This window comes from Ornithodoros turicata, chromosome 3 (assembly GCF_037126465.1).
Source record: "Ornithodoros turicata isolate Travis chromosome 3, ASM3712646v1, whole genome shotgun sequence".
NCBI lineage: Eukaryota > Metazoa > Arthropoda > Arachnida > Ixodida > Argasidae > Ornithodoros > Ornithodoros turicata.
Window position 1 is genome coordinate 76,371,746 of NC_088203.1, and position 16,672 is coordinate 76,388,417.

At 42.8% G+C, this 16,672-nt stretch overlaps 1 protein-coding gene across 1 annotated transcript in view; it reads right to left on the bottom strand.

The window, feature by feature from the left end:
• Nucleotides 1-674: 674 nt before the first annotated feature.
• Nucleotides 675-16,672, bottom strand: part of LOC135389688 (NBAS subunit of NRZ tethering complex-like) — a 55,205-nt gene continuing 39,207 nt past the window's right edge. The window contains exons 45-57 of the mRNA XM_064619722.1: nucleotides 16,213-16,331; nucleotides 12,861-12,950; nucleotides 12,631-12,744; nucleotides 12,427-12,509; nucleotides 11,320-11,476; nucleotides 11,088-11,236; nucleotides 6,798-6,887; nucleotides 6,603-6,711; nucleotides 6,449-6,535; nucleotides 5,523-5,665; nucleotides 5,319-5,448; nucleotides 4,134-4,262; nucleotides 675-1,128 (exon numbers count right to left, since the gene is read on the bottom strand). Coding sequence (XP_064475792.1) covers nucleotides 829-1,128; nucleotides 4,134-4,262; nucleotides 5,319-5,448; nucleotides 5,523-5,665; nucleotides 6,449-6,535; nucleotides 6,603-6,711; nucleotides 6,798-6,887; nucleotides 11,088-11,236; nucleotides 11,320-11,476; nucleotides 12,427-12,509; nucleotides 12,631-12,744; nucleotides 12,861-12,950; nucleotides 16,213-16,331 — 1,700 coding nt within the window. The 3' untranslated portion in view covers nucleotides 675-828. The remainder of the gene's footprint in view (nucleotides 1,129-4,133; nucleotides 4,263-5,318; nucleotides 5,449-5,522; nucleotides 5,666-6,448; nucleotides 6,536-6,602; nucleotides 6,712-6,797; nucleotides 6,888-11,087; nucleotides 11,237-11,319; nucleotides 11,477-12,426; nucleotides 12,510-12,630; nucleotides 12,745-12,860; nucleotides 12,951-16,212; nucleotides 16,332-16,672) is intronic.

The following is a 16,672-nucleotide window of genomic DNA, read 5'->3' on the forward strand; positions in this document are numbered from 1 at the left end:
ATGGATGGACCCCTGGGCACCAGCCCCGGCTGCCCCATCTCGCCGGCCCTGCCCCCTCTATAATGGATCCCTTTCCATACTAAACGGTACACGATAAATAACAATATCATACCACAGGTACAAAAAAATAATGTGCTCGCAGAGGGCTCCTCATGTCGCCGCAGTGAAAGAGAGGTACAGGTGCGGCGCGTCACCCGGTGCAGATTGTGAATCCCCCTAGTGACGCCACTGCTTGCGTGACAACCCGTTCAAGAAAGAGACATAATTCCACTTTTCACAACTACTTCTTAACTAACTTCTATCTGCAGCATGACGAGGATGACGACGTCGCATCTCAACCAAAAGGCAAAAGATACGTTCCGGAACCCTTTGGCTGTTAAGCTTCAACAATTTCAGTAGAATGAGTAATTTCACAGTATGTAGTCATAGTTACCCTGTGGCCTGGTTTCAACCAAAATGTGTCCAAAAAGTGAAAAGTTTATATGGTACTATGGTAAGTAATGGTAGCTGGAGTAGCTCAGTGTCCCCAGGCTCATTCGACGACAATTCACTAGATACTAATTAATTCACTAATTACTGGTGCATTACTGGCATTTTTGACTACCAAACTGATGAAACAGGCTAATGCTGTATCATGACACACGATAGAATCAGCAGGACACATGACACACAAAGTTCTTATAGTTCTTATTTTGTTTTAATAAAAATCTCTCTTTGAGACAAATATTGGAGGACAATATCCACTTGAAATAAATACTCATAATTTCATGATCGCCTATTTTTATAGGAATGCCTCTGTTCATAAGTGTACCTATTGAATTACAAATTCTATAATGGCGGTTGGAGTTTTAACCAACGTCCCACCGTACTGAGTGCTGCTGAGAAAGTCATTAGAGACGGGTGCGTGCGACGCACTTGAAGAAGAAGTGTGCCCGCCTCAGGGTCCATTTTAGCGTCAATGAGTTGCTTCACTATAGTATCGACATTCAAGTGCTCTTTAGTAGGATCTTGATGCTCTATCAAGTACTCCGTCGTTGGCTGATACAGCAACGATGGTGCAATCTTTGGGAGCAATCCAAGCTTTAAGATTCGTTCCAGGACCTCTGCATCATAGCTGCCTTCAGACACCTACAAGGTTGTACATAAACAATGTGAGTGCTCGCTGTTGGTTGATGGTGTTCTTCATACTGCCTGGCTGTTTCTGCTCAAGGGGGTTAAGTACTCACTCTGTCACTCCGTTTCACGACAACCCATCTACCATTGCTGTATGTAAACATGTCCAAAATTTCTAGGGGCAGTAAGTAAGTGACCACACACACACACACACACACAAAAGAAAAGCTATGAAGAACATGTGGAACTGTCCCAAATAATAACAAAGAACAGTACCCGAAAAGGACTCCTGGGAATAAGACTTCATTGTAATACAGTAGAATCTCGATGATACGATCACGGATGATACGAATTCTTAGTGAGTTTTAGTGGATCGTACGCTATCGCCTTTGCGTACGTAAGGAATAGCGTTGATGGTTATGCGCACGCGCAAAACATAAAGAGAGCTTCGCGCACTGCGCAGAACCACTACGCTATCCCCTACGTACGCAAAGGCGATAGCGTACGATACACTAAAACTCTCTTTTCCGGTCTCGGCCGGAATGCCTATTCTTCCCATGTATTAGAGTTCGGATGATACGAACGCGTTATCTTGCCTTTACGGATGATACGAATGAGCCGAGGATGCGACAGAGGTCGTTCCCCCGTGACGCGCGAGCGCGCGAGTCATGCTGTTGTGTCTTTCAAAAAGGGAGGGCGATTCTCACCACGAACTCCCTTACATCATGTAGCGCAATGCAAGCAATGACTTTCCTTTTGGTGGTGGTGGTGGAGATAAGACCAATGGGATAGAACGGCCCGGAACCTTATCACCTTATCTCTGTTTCGACCTTTTTACCCCCCTCGCAACAATAAACCGCGAAGCGGCGTGACATCGCTCTGGCGGAAAACAGCGACCAGAACCCCAGAACACGTGGAGGGAACATATCAGGACAACTTGTGGCAACATTACGCGTCACCATTCCGCAAGTCGGCTTCACCTAACGCCTGCTTGCTTTAGGAGAAGCTCGCTTTAGACCACTGTCGCGCGACTCGCGGGTGAAAGGCACGTGCTACGTCCTTTGAATCATCTCGCGTATTTGGGCAGCATTGGCCAAAAACGGAGACACAAAAGCGTTACAACCGACCTCTTTCATTGACAGTAACGGAAAATGAACAGTCACTGTCTATTTTCTTGCCTCAATTTTTATTCTAGTTTAATTCGTTTGATACAAATTTCAGATGATACGAATTTTTCCCGCGACCCCGTGAGGTTCGTATCATCGAGATTCTACTGTATGTGAATTCGAGCCTTCCTTTGGTGGATGCACTGCCCACGCATTCCATTCCTAGAGGTGTGCGCTGGTGCGGTTATGCCCACGGATCCGTGAGACATCTAATTTTGTTTTCAAATTTGATTTAAAATCCACGCAGTCTGTTGATGTTTACGTCCGTTTGTACTCCCTTACTCTCTTGTAGTCTCAAATTTATTGCTCCTGTATTCCTCCTTCCCCCCGTGTGTCATATTACTCAAGGAGATGCTGCATTTACGATAGCCCTGATATGGTATGTGTAACAGGGTCATAGTATCTAATATCTAAATGACATCGATAAGGCCCCGGGTTTTCCGTAATTCCGCAAAATCTTGTGGAATCCTTCGTTCGACGCGGAATTTAACGGAATCCCTTATTTTTAAGGGTGTGCGGATACTCTAGTTGTTGAATTCTAATCAAATATCAGTCACACGAAGTATCTCATTCGCGAATCGAATACCCAACATTCGGATTTCCGAATATCCGACTGTTCGCCGAATACAAACGACACCTCCCGAAAGTGGGCTTCACCTGAAGCTCCCCTGCATGAGGTGAAGCCTGTTTTACGAAACTACACATGCTGCAGGACCAGCACAGACAGATTGTAGTTTAGCCTAAGATAATGTTAGCATAAGTTTATTGTGTATATTGTGTGTTTATTGTGTATACTTCGCCTGAAGAAGGAGTGTCGTCCCTCCCGTGTGCAGTTTAGCGGTGGCAGTGGGGGATTTTGATTTGATGTCTGGGAGTTCGCCTTTCAAGATTCTTAACCAATGCCTACAGCCCAGAAACAAAAGGGTGTCCTGTAACTTCCTCAGGGCATGTATTGTAAGCTCCTTCCTATAAAGTTTCTATAAACTCCGTAGATGCTGAAACATCTTTCAGCAGGTATAAAATGGTTGCAGGTGACAGACCTTTGTCTTCGTCAGAGGAGAAATCAAGATGTCATGTATTGCTGAGCAACACAATCTGTAATTTTATAAAATATTTTTGTCCCCGCATTATCAAAGAAAATAAAGTGTTTCCCATTTCAAGCAGCCGTTGACTGCTTGCCGCGGAAAATTGTAGAATTTACAAGTCGGTGCCACAGAATTTTGAACTTGCCGCAGCAGAAAACCAGGGGCCTTAGACATAGATTAACTGTAGTAACAGCTACAAGTTCTTAATTATGCCAGCACAATAACTGCACTCGCTTCGACTCTAAAAGTAATTTTCACTGCCATCAAATCTGTGCATTAAAGTGTTTCTAAGCTAGCCCTGACACATTTCCTATATGGCAGTGACAGCAAAGACACAAGGCCTGCCTACATCACATTTATCACAGTTGCATTTGATTTTTTATGCAAAAGCTTAGTGGTACATGTACCATTTGAAGCAATTGGAACTGCCTGCACATGTTGTATCCGTGTGAAAATTTACATTATTCATCTCATTGTTACATTCCACACACAAGCAAATAAATTAACTGCATGTGCTGCACATGTAGAACCATGGTAATACATTTACATTAAATGATGAAAAACATTGTGCAGCAGCACCACAGTTTCAGTAAACAGTGTTCTTACTCTCGTAGTACCTTTCCTATTGCTCTTGTTGACCATGTTCAAAAATGTGTGTGGTACATAGAATTCTCCTGATTTCAGCATGCTACCGTCTGAATGTTAATGCTACTGCTGAATGTTATGATTATGTCACCCTGTATGATAACAACAAACCACTTCGACTTACGTCATCCAGAGAGTTCAGAAGCTCAACTGCTTTTTCGTGAATTTCACGGTGATCGGAGTAGAACGCTATTTTGAGTGCATGAAGCACACTGCCAGTGTCTTTGATGCTGCAGAACACAGTCTGACAACACTGCAAAAATGATATGTGACCATTTGCATGAAATACTAGACTGCACACACTTCTATTTAAGGAGCAGTGAAAGACAGTCTTCATAAATGTGTTGTTTCCGTATGCAGTGGGTTGGACAAGAGACGACACGTGTTACATGACAAAGGTTTCGGATCTGAAACGTGGTTTAGAAACTTTTTAGTTCCTTCACAGTGCTTATGAATAAAGATGAGCGCATTGCGGGTATACACGCGGATACCCATGCCAGTTTGTTCTTTGCGGGTACACATTTCCGTGTCATCGCGGGTTGCCTCCATGGATTACGTGGGTATACCCGTAACACCTGCTGGTGCAAAACCAACCCGTCGGATTTTGGTGTATGACCCGATTCATTGCGAACATTCGACCCAAAATACTTTCCAAGACGTTCATATCCAATTCATCATATCAAAATAAAGTTGTTGTTTGCCACATATGGTTAACTTTGGCTAGCTTTCGACACCATGACTGGTACTCTCCGCATCAGTAAGCTGGCAACCATGTCAGCAGTCATCACAGCGTACGCTTTGGATAAGTGGCTCGCTAACGGACATTGTCACCCGCATAAATAAATCATTTCGTGCTGTGACGATCATGTGCCATAACTGAAACATGCGTGCGAATTCGGCTGCGGGTATATCGGCGGGTATGTAGATGCGTGTCGGGATGTGCGGGTGCGGATGCGGGTTGAGCCACTGACATTGCTGCGGATGCCGGTCGTTCGCCCGCGGGTGCGGTGCGGGTGCGGTGCGGGTGCGGGTACGAATTTTCATACCCACACTCATCCTACTTATGAAAGAATGAGTGACATTGATATTACTCCACGACGCAAGGGCACCAGATCCGGCTGCACCTCTTCTGTTGGGGCATTTTTGTAATTGAATTGTGCAGTGACAGCATTACATTCAGCAAAAATATTTTTCTCCTGACACACTGCTTGATGAATTAAGCACAGTTTCCGAGGAATCCTAGATATTGTTTCACTGCTCGTTCAACTTCTCAATCTCATTATACCTGCATCTCGAGAGAGAAACATACCCTGAGGTTGAGACGGCAATTCTGGACAGCCAATGTAAATAGGTCATAAGCAGCGGTCAGGGTACTTGGCTCGTTGCCAAAGCCAAGAACCTTAGCAATTAGCTGTGACCAAGGGTTTTCTTCTGGCTCACTGAAAAATAAAAATATCTTCCATCTCATCACCTTACAACACATTTTTTCAAAGAAATATGTTCCATTCCTTACTCTAAATCGAAAGATGGTAGAGGTGAACCACACGTAAGAACTCTCCCAAGGATTGTGCATTGTGTCACGCTGTGGCACTGACTTAGCAGCTGCTCGAACATCCTCTGCCGTGACGTACTGTCAAGAACGTCCCTGTTGTCAAGCTAGAGAAAGACAGAGAAAAGGGAAACATCCAAGGCTGTTAGCACCAACAGGGAACAATAGGAACATTGAACTAAATAGGAACAAAATTGAATATCAATCACTCAAAGTATTCAATTCGTGAATCTAATAGGTTGATATTCGATTGGAATTCGAGAATTTGAATATTCGCACACCCCTATAAAAAATAGATTCGATTCATCGACTCATAACAATGCATAAATTACACAAAAGTTAGCCCAAAACGAACAAGGAGAAAAACAAAAATACAATGATTCACAGGCAGTTTTACTTGGTGCCATATCTGTTACAACAGTCAAACAGTACAATCAAACTGTTGGATACCATCTGTTACTATGCTAGAAAATGTGCACAGTATGCCAGAGGGGACACCGGTGGCAGGTTCCGAGAGCTAGGCTGGACAATAAAACGAGAATCAAGAGAATTTTGAGCTCGGAAATGAATTTTTTTCTCATTCTTGTTTCCAGAGCGTCTAATTGGGGGGGCACGTAGCGCAAGTCTGCCCCAGGTGGAAGCACGTCTTGTGACAGCTATGGGATGACATGCCGTCTGAGAGAGGCAGCTGTAGGCTGCATTACACACTTCCACCCTACTTTTTGTCGCTTTTGTATTGGTTTGTTGATTAGTTTCGAAAGCTGTTTCTGGATCTGTAACGTTAACAAGGACTTTTTGTTCCTATCTGAAATAGCCCTGGTAATTTGCATTGCACTCCGTGATATTGCAAATGAATGCAACAGCAATGGTTCACTCCAGTGACTACATACATCAAAGTCCGGCCATTCTGTGAGTATGAGTGCTTGCAGACGAAGTAGCAACAAAAGATTTGCGTCGTCCCCAGAGAGGTCGACAGTCTGTAAAAGTAAATCCACAATTAGCATCTGCTCTGTGGTATGGAAATGCACAATCGAAGTAACTTACCCTTTCGAGTATTTCTAAAATATTCAGTCTAATCTTGATGCTGATGGTTGCATCAAGGCAAAAAGGACGGAGCACATCCAGAGCAAGGTCGGAAAAAAGAGAGTCCTCACTGAAGATGCAATAGACCGTTCCATGATTACTGAGATAAATTCACAAACCACTGCAACACATTGTGCTACTGAATTTTTGACTCACCAAGCTGAAGACGCCTTTTGGAGAACGTGCTCTAGTACATCCTCAGGCTCATTTTGCCCAAACATCTTATGAAGCTTTGGTGATGGGTCTCTACAGAGAAGCCACGACAATTGTTACAATCACAGTTTCAGGTTTGGTCATACTTGTATTGATTCTTCTGGAGAAAAAGCAATGTATTTTCAGCAGTCTGTCTGGCATAATGAAAATAAAACTCAGGAAATTCTGAGCGGTAATTCCAATGTACCAGCTTAATCCCTTGCTTTTGTTACAAAAATTATTCAAATTTATAAAAGCTGCATCTTGCAATCAATAATCATTAGCATGATAATGCCATGTACCACCCTTACCTTATGTAAAATCTTAAAAGTAGATGTGTGTAAATATTTGAATTTGATATTCAAAGTTTTCGAATATTCGACAAAGTTTGAGTATTCGATTATACTTTCAAATAACATAGTAGCTTACTACCAAGCTGCTGTTGTAGGTTGTGTGCTTGAATTTGCGGTGACAGCGACATACTTGAATTGTAGAACAGTTGCAAAGCGACACGTGGAGCTTTCGGGGTTGTTACGTTCATCTGCGAATGCGTCACTACGCTTTCATTAACTGAAACCAAAACTAGTACGCAGTTGTGTGCAGCCGCCATTAAAGTCCTCCCCAGCGAAGCATGAAACCGCGCTACGCGTCATGCATCGTCAGCACAACCACGACTTTAGTGGATTGCCAACAAACTCTGAACATTCGTGTGAGGCATACAGTTCAGTTAGAGTCTGGTTATATATCGAAATTTTGTAGGTGTTCAGTGAACACCGCTGTTTACCATGCCACTGAGTGCGTAGCCAGAACCCGCATCTCGAACGCATGTTTTCAGTTTCAGTTTGTAGTACATAGTGACTTTGCGTTGCTATATATTCAAGGTTTGTATCAGTCATCAGCGAACAATAATCAATCATGGGCGCGTGCATAGCGATAATCGAGGAGTGGAATATGTGACGATACTTCGACACGGTCTCTGCAACCCTGGCGTTGTGTGACCGCTTTGTTAAAAATTCCAACTAGGATGGCAATAATGCTGCAGACTCATTTGAAACTGCACTCACTGTTGTTACAGGTGATAGCAAGACATATATGGCTGTACATGAAATGAAAGCAGTGCTGAAACGAACGTAGCAGAAAAAAATCGTGGCAGAGCTATACAGCATCGCCGAAGATTGCAGTATTACAGCGCTAATGAATGACGCTGTAACGAACTATGCATTACTGTTAGGAATGATGGTCTCACGTGTGAGAGAACAGTGAAACGGTATAGTTTCCCACAAAAAAGACAAATGCGGATGGCATTGCCAGTGCAAGACGAGAGCACTTGCTACATTCGTTCTCCTTCCTGATAACCTGTGAACTGAGATGTGCTCATCAGTAAACCATCCCACATTCCAAAAATGTCATTACTCCATTCTGTCTGTCTGTTTCACCAGTACTTACAATGCAGGTTTTCAATGCCCATGAAGGATTTTCGAAAGTGCAAGTTGTTCTTACAGTTTTCAGTTTGCCTCATGATAACAACACATTGTTTCATTGTAAAAATAATTTGACTGTATATGTGCAGACAAGCGTGTATGCCTTGTGTTAAATCAATACACTAATATCTATTCCTTATTAGTCCTTTTCAAGTACGTGTCCTGGGGTATCTTTCTAAGGACCAGCAGCGCATAACTGTGACAACGTTAGTTTACCGGGGCTTAACTGTCACTCTTGGGCCCGGTTCCACCAACGCAGGTTAACTTTGAACGTTAGTTGTGATGTGATGAATGTTCCAGTGACAATAACTCCCTATAGTGAAGCAGAGTTCAGCATAAAATTCAACTGGAGGGACCATTGATCTCCGTGCAAATATTAATTGGTGTTGGTGAAACCAGGCCTTTGAAGTCTTTATCCCATGACCTGATATTCGAAATACGATCGATATTCGAAGGGAAATTTTGCAGATGTATTCGTATTCAAAAATTTCAATATGCGCACACCTCTACTTAACAGTAAAGAGTCCTTCTGCCTGGAGGCTACCTGCTGCAATGTGACCTCGAGTGTGTTGACGATTTCCATGGCAAACAAGAGGGTCACGTACAAATTGCAGTGATCAACCAAGTGCCCTGATAAAATGTGTGTGATGGGTGCCCATGGTGTGCCCATCGCCATGTAAGCAGGAATAGGAGCCGGAACTGAACCCGAACCGAAAACTGTTAAGAACCCGTATTTTTCGCTGAACCGGAACTGAACCAAACCAAAATATTTTTTTATCGTGTTGAACCAAACCGGAACTGAACCGAAATAAATTTAGGAGGTTACCGGTTCACGAACCGGTTCAGACGTAAAGTGTATTGTGAGAGATCGGAACTACGACTCACAAAGCGGATTGAGCCACATTGCCAAGCAAATTCTAAACCGAAACTGAACATAACAAAAGTGCAACCCAAGTGCACAAGGTATTTCCTCCTCATTACTATTGCTTTCATTCAGTTGTGCTAGTTTTGAGGGCATCCTTTTGGCAGTTGTAGGCTTCCTAGTACACGATTTTTGTCGTTCAGCAACCCCAAGTTTTCATTTCGGGCTGTGAAAGTAACGGCCAGTCCCTGAGCAGGATTAGAGTCACTAAATAAGCTTCTCAGCAACATAGAGAGTACAGTATGCTACCGTAACGTTACGCCTGAAATGCAGATCTGTAAGACGCAGTGTTGCTGTGAACCACTGCTGTGTCTGCAACAATAACAACAAAAGTACATTTGTGTTTGAGACTCGTAAGGATGTGCTTGCTTCTAAACCCATGGCAATTGCTTAAAATTCACTTTGCTGCTGACGTTGCGGAGCTGAACTCGAACCGAACCAATATGCCTGAACCTGATCCCGAACCGAACCGAAAGAAATAACAGTTCTGATCCCTGGGTGTCAGTGCTTGAAAGTATTAAACAATTTTGTTTCTCATGAAAATAAAGTCATTCTAGTGGCAAGTCAGTACTGCTGCAGTGCCTGCTTCTTTGTCCAGTGTTGCCCCCAACATGACACAGAGGTTTACTATTTTCTATGCAATTGTGGTACCTAAACGTTTCTGAGGAATAAATATGTGATTGTACATATATATGCAGTATACTTGCTGATATTCATATTTTGCTGGCTTTGAACATAATTTCCACTTCAATGAAGAATACTATAGTTGTTAAAATTTTGTCTTTCAAAAATAGCAGCGCCCAAACGCCAGCTTTAGTGACCATTATTGTTTGTTTTATACTGCTTTCAACTTTTAAGATAATACCGAGTCATCATATAACAATACTGGAAGAACAGAACTGAAAAGTAGGTGTGTGCGAATATTCGAGTTCTCGAATTTGAATTGAATATCAAACGCTCGAACTATTCGATTCGCGAATCGAATATCCAATATTCGATTTCACGAATATTCGACTATTCCACGAATATGAACGACACAACCCGAAAGTGGGCTTCATCTGATGCTTCCGTGCACGAGGCGAAGCCTGCTTTATGAAATTGCCCTTGCTGCACGACCAACACAGGTGGGACGGTGTTTAGTTTAAGATAAAGTTATCCAAAGTTAGTTTTGTAGACATCGTCTGTGGAAGGTGTGTCCCCCCATGCGGTTTAGTGGTGCTGACGAGGGACTTTGATTTGATGTCTGTGAGGTTGCCTTTAAAAAGTTAATACTCTTGAATAATGACTACAGCCCACGAACATGGAGGGTGTCTTAAAAATGCCCTTTACGTCTAAGATTTCAGTAGTGCAGCTTCCCAGGGGGAGTGCAAAGAAACTAAAGGGTGTTCATGGCAAAGCTGAGGCAGGATGCCAATTTGTTTGTTTCACAAATGGCCTGTGGTTGTCTGAAGCAAATACAGCCTCGTCCGTGTAACATGCTACTGCCTGACATAAAATTTTGAAATGACGGCAACCACTCCAGCAATCCAGTAAGTGTAGGCTGACCTGGAAAGCTGGGAACACTCTCATGTAAATTTGAAGTGTAGGGGCTTTAAACAGAAGAATTGCATGTCTCTCTTGTGACAGTTAATGCCAGAAAAATTACACTAAAGCCATGGGCTACAAAATGAAAACTTTTAGTGCGAAAGTCACATTTTGTAAATTTTGCAGGAATATTCGATATTTGATTCGGTATTTGAAATTTTTTCCCCCATTTGATTCGATATTCGATTCGACTTAAAATATTTGGATTCGCACACCCCTAAAAGTAATGGAGTCTAGTTATACCAAAAATTGTAATGAATGCCCCACCTCAGCTGTTTTGCAATCAAGAGTACCGCATCCAAGTACACATCCACTGCTTCCTTGTCCACTGTATTGGGAGGGCAACACGACAGCAGAGAGGGGAGAAGCTCAGATGATGCGTCCGACATAGCACAATGCAGTAGCATTTCCTCAAGCTGTAATAGCACAGGAGAGTAAGTTCGTACAACTCCAAAAAATACATTGCGGAAAAGGTATAAACAACTCATGTTTAGCCAACCTTTTCGGTGATGCCCCTTGTAAGCTCAAACTCAGCGGCATATGGCTGTATTGAGGGATTTGTGGTATCCATAACATTGTCGAGGATGCCGTCCTCAATTTTCTGAAGGTGAGCCAGGTACTTCTGCAGGGTATTTGAAGCCTCTTTCCACTGTTCCCTGCCAAAGTATCACCCTAATGATTGTACCAACAAGCACTCCATGTGAAACAAATTCAAACCAAAGTTCAAAGGGATTCTCCAGTGCATTCTTATCATTGCTAATTGCCTCATTTAGGATGAAGCAGCTGTCTGCAGCTGGGATCATGATATGCATCATAAGCAAAAACATATGCAGATAATTAATTATTTGTGATTAATTATTGACTCATGATGCAATTAATTAATTGACATGAATTGCCAATCAATTAATTGCTCGATTAATTTATTTGTTAATTTGGGCATGGTGAAAAAATTATAGGACAGTTACAATTGTGTAACACGAATTTCAGCTGTAGCTGTTGCATATGGATGTTGACTCTTTTATTGCTGATACATATATGCACAAGTACTTGAGAGTGACGAGTTGTGCCTTGTGAACTGTAAAGTGAGTGGTGATGTGTAGAGAGGGGATTAGCGGGACAAAAGTATAACTAAAATCGGGACAAAAGCGGGACAGGAAATGCTGAAAAATCTGGACACTTTCCTGGACCACATACCCATCTTTGAGTTTGTCAAAACCTCTTTTATTAGCTTTAGATTATTTTAACTTGTTTTGCGTCATTGAAACCGAACCCCAAACTGAAACCGAGGGTTTTGTGGTACAGCCACAACGATTCCCCCCCCCCCCCCCCCCCAAGACCTTCCCGTTAACAGCTACCGCTGTAAAATACGTGTACTGACAAGTACGATACAGGAATGCTAACACTGTTTAGCAGGTTCCATTCTGTCAGAATTTTTTTTAATAGTATATATACTGGTGCATATTAGTTGCGACATCGTGTATAAAATTACAACTGTTCTAGGGCTGTTCATACTGAACATATTTACGTATCAAACTATTTGCACAACATGCAAAATGAGTACAGTTCCAGTTTAGAAAACCCAGATCCCGCAGGAAAAAGATTCAACCTGTGTTCTTGCTGTTTTGTTTCCTTCTCTTTCACCATGTTGAGGCACTGCTTCACCACGTCCTTTCGAATTCTTCTGTTCAGCTGAAGTAGAAAATGACACAGCGTAAAGTGTAATCTCCTTAACTCTAACAAGGTGGATTCAAAATGAGAAAGACAATTAAAATGCAAGTGTAAATGCCATGTGTAAATGACAAAAACGTACGCAATCTAATGCAGTTCTTGACAATGCAGTTGACTCAACAAACGTCACCATGTGCATAGGAGACAGACGACTGAGGTACGTCCTGCATTCTTCAAAATGTTTTGACCATCCTGCCTGTGTACATGTTGAACATACAGCATTCATTACAGGCAATACATGTTGAAGCTGCATATGACGGCATTCTGATCATTAGACTCATCATTCAAAGCAGCTGCACAAGAGGTACTCACAGCAGTCATAACATGCTGTTTTGCCTTCTCTAAAAACTGTTTTGAGACCCAAAGGCAATAAATTGCAGATGCACTTAAGTGGCCTTCTTCCTGAAAAGCAAATTAGAAAGATGAAGGAACAGATGAGAAATAAGAACAAGAAAACAGCTACAATGCTCCACATCCAAAACATTGCTGGGTAATTCCATTTTAAATCGACCAAGGTCCACTGATGACATTTTCTGATTTCAGTGAAAAAAATATATGCTGAAAACGACCTTGGGTGAAGACGAAAGCAGGTGCCCGGAGCTTCCTACGATCAACCAGATGGAGAGGGGGCAAGGTGGTGCAGTCTTCGCGACATGATTTTTTGTCGCGACTTTGCAGCCCTACTGATGCCATTTTATTTGCGTCACAACCCTCATAGCTGGCACACGTAAAGTATGGGTACCCTGGTACACCTGTACGGAGTTCAAATGGTCACACTTTAAAGGGACGCTGAAGAAAAAAAATGCAGAAATCAGCAGATATGGCAAAAAATGCACATTTTTTTAGTGCTCATAGCTCTTCGATGGCAGGTCGTATAGCCGTAAATGAAATATATTTTTAATGCGCAATCTTTCCTCTATCGTTCAATATATAGAACAACATTCTATCTATCCCGTTTCATTGCCAAAAGGTACGTCAGTAAAGTTAGAAGGGAGCAGAAAATTGCCGATGTTTGGTATGGCATACCCCAGCCGCTGCGATACTTATTCCAAAATGTTTGCGGTTACTGAAAGGCCAACGTATCTCCTAAATGCAGCTGCAAAAACATGTTGCACTATTTTAGTAGGGTAAACGCAGCGAATTTTTCTCTGTGCCCAGGTCTAGTTGTTGCAGCCTTTCACTCCGACTCCACTTTCGAGTGGCACGCCGTCGCTCGTTTCTCATTTCACAGGACCTTCGGTCTCCCTGATGTAGCACTGATTCCCGCCTTTGGCACTCATTTGTGGACATGTCCACATCGGCATTCTTATTTACGTGCAACCCTTTTATATGCCATTGCGAGATCAACAGATGGCGTCTGTCTATTATTGCCTTAGCGACTGAGAGTGGAATACTGACTCGCGATACGTAGCTGCGTATAACAACAACTTTTGCAACAGTTTTGTCAATATTGCACAAAGCTGAAAAGTCGCGAGAAAAAAATCACGTCACGAGGACGCCGCCGCCTTACCCACCTACATCTGTGACCAGGATGATCGTAGGAGGCTCCGAGAACCTGCTTTCGTCTTCACTCAAGATCGTTTCAAACATATATTTTTTTTCACTGAAATCAAAAAATGTCATCGGCGGACCTTGGTTGATTTAAAATGGAATTACCCTGCTGGGAGACCCTCACACATCACTTCACATTCAATGCTATCAAGTCTTGCCCGATGACTTGTACTTTACAAGACAAGACTTATACACTTACGATACTTATACAAATAAAAGACTTATGAAATGGCTCCTTGTATGAAAGCAAATCAAACTAATCAAACAGTATACTGAAGAGATTCCAAATACAGTATCTTGGTATCAAATGCTGCATATGACTAGTAAGTACAGTAGAGCCCATTTATAACGATATTCAGAGGGACGTAAAATCCGATTGTTATATCACAGTTATCGTTATATACGAGCTTTAGCAAAATTGCTGGCACTGAGCACCAAATCATTTTATCTAGCTATAAGTTGACATAGCTTTGTGTCAAAAGCTTTTCGAAGGACAACATAACCGACAATGCCACGTGAGGCTCCGCACCTTTGGATATAGATCACTTCGTCCGTTGCTCATCAGCCAGTGTTACTGTCATCATCTTTCTCACTATCGGAACTGCTTTGCCCATTTGAATGTGCCTCGTCTAATAGTAATTGATCTATGCATTTTTGGGTGGCAACATGCAACTGTCTGCCATCTCACATTTTGGAAGGCATGGTACTTCGCAACGAGAGTTTGTGCCGGTAGAAAATCCATTGAGTATGTGCCACTTCAAGCCGTGTGCCTTTCTTTATCGAAGCATGACCGGGAACCGCAGATGCCACACACGGCATCATGGCCACCAAGCAAACCAGGGGTGCATAGCTGGCACCACCTGAAGTTTGCAGTATCGTAATGCTGCCCGTGCTCGTGCAATGAGCGGCGTTACAATGCTGCGATCTTCAGGCGATGCCAGCACTGCGCCCGTGAAGAAAACTGAGGGTGAGAAAATGATGTGGAGAGGGAGCATCCTCCTCTGCGTCTCGCAAGCCCCTTCGAAGTTGCGTGCTTTGCAAAGCGCGCATCTCCATCAGTCATGGGTGGATAAACATGCCACGATTTCACTATAATACTTATGGAGGCTAAGGCTCTTTATTTCTTTTGAGGCATTAAGTAGGCGCCCCGGAGCGCAAGTGTTTGAGACTCCACTCAGTTAACGTGACACAAACGCCACACACACACCTGAGAGTGTGAAAGTCCGTGCCACTTTTCACACTCCTATCTCAAATGGGTGCATGGAAGCTGACGACAAGCGCTTGGGTGCTTGATATTTTCCGTGACGTACTTCGTGTTGAGCGTCAGCAGGACGACCTTCTAAGTGTGGGCTCGGAAGCAAAATACGGACTTCCTATGCTGCCAATGCTCCAATTTCGGGAACTTGTAATATTAATATAACTGTTATCATGCTTTTCTATTAATGGACAACTTCCACATAGATAACGGCAGTTATCCGTGGGAAGTGCAGTGCTTTAACGCAGACATCTTCATACATACAGTGATCTTCACAGGAAACAGCCTGCCTACGGTGTCTGTTACAAATTCCCATCTTTTCCAATTCATTCGCTGTTACAAGGAAAAGTCTTCACAACCACCATCGCCTTTTCCAATGTTGCTATAGGTTCAAACTAAGCCAACGTGTCCTCCATCTGTGCACTGCATGAGCAGACAACAGAAAGTGGCTTGAGCAAGCGAGCAGTGTAGCGCTCGCTGTAGAGGGGCACCTACATAAAGCACTCAATGAAAACATGGAATCTTGCTTGTCGATTTTCATGCATTTTTTCAGTCGCTGGGAGGATTCTGACTGCTATACGTGAGCAAACACTTTCACAAAGATCGTTATATCGAAGTCTTGTTTACATGTACGTACATATTTAAATGGGTGAGCTGATGGGAACCAGCAATTTGATTGTAATATCAGAGTTATCGTTATATCGTAGACCTTAATAAACAGGCTCTACTGTATTCAGAATTCAGGTAATATCACTGTAAGAGGCAAGTCACTGAAAACCTTCTCTCAGCCTCTGGTTATGCCAAAGCTAGAGTAGGAGAGGCTTCACATTCTACATGGTGCTAGTTCATCATAGTTACCGAGCTTGGAATGTTGGGTGCAATTCCAGCAAGACTGTCAACATTCTCGGCTGTGATAAATGGATCTAGTATATCGAGTGGAGATCCATCAGGTGAAATAAGAGCCTTGTAGTCTATTTCTGCAAAAACAAAAATACAACTGCGTTTCGTGCACACACCACAGAACCGTATGCATTTAGTCAGGAATAGTTTTGGGACTTTGGGATATCCAGGAATAAGTAGGCATAGCTGCCTGAGGTTACTTTCAAGTTTAAGGTGCTTGCTTAAAACATCTGACTGGGCCTGTTGGTACATACTGCAGACTATGTAGCACTCAAAAAAACGAAAACAAACATGCGCTACCCATGTGTGTTTGTTTGTCCTTGTTTTTTGAGCACTACGTAGTCTGCCTTAAAGTGCTTGAACATAACTATCCAGGCTGGCAAAGGCATGGCCATCAGTTACTGGTCGCTGCTTGGTG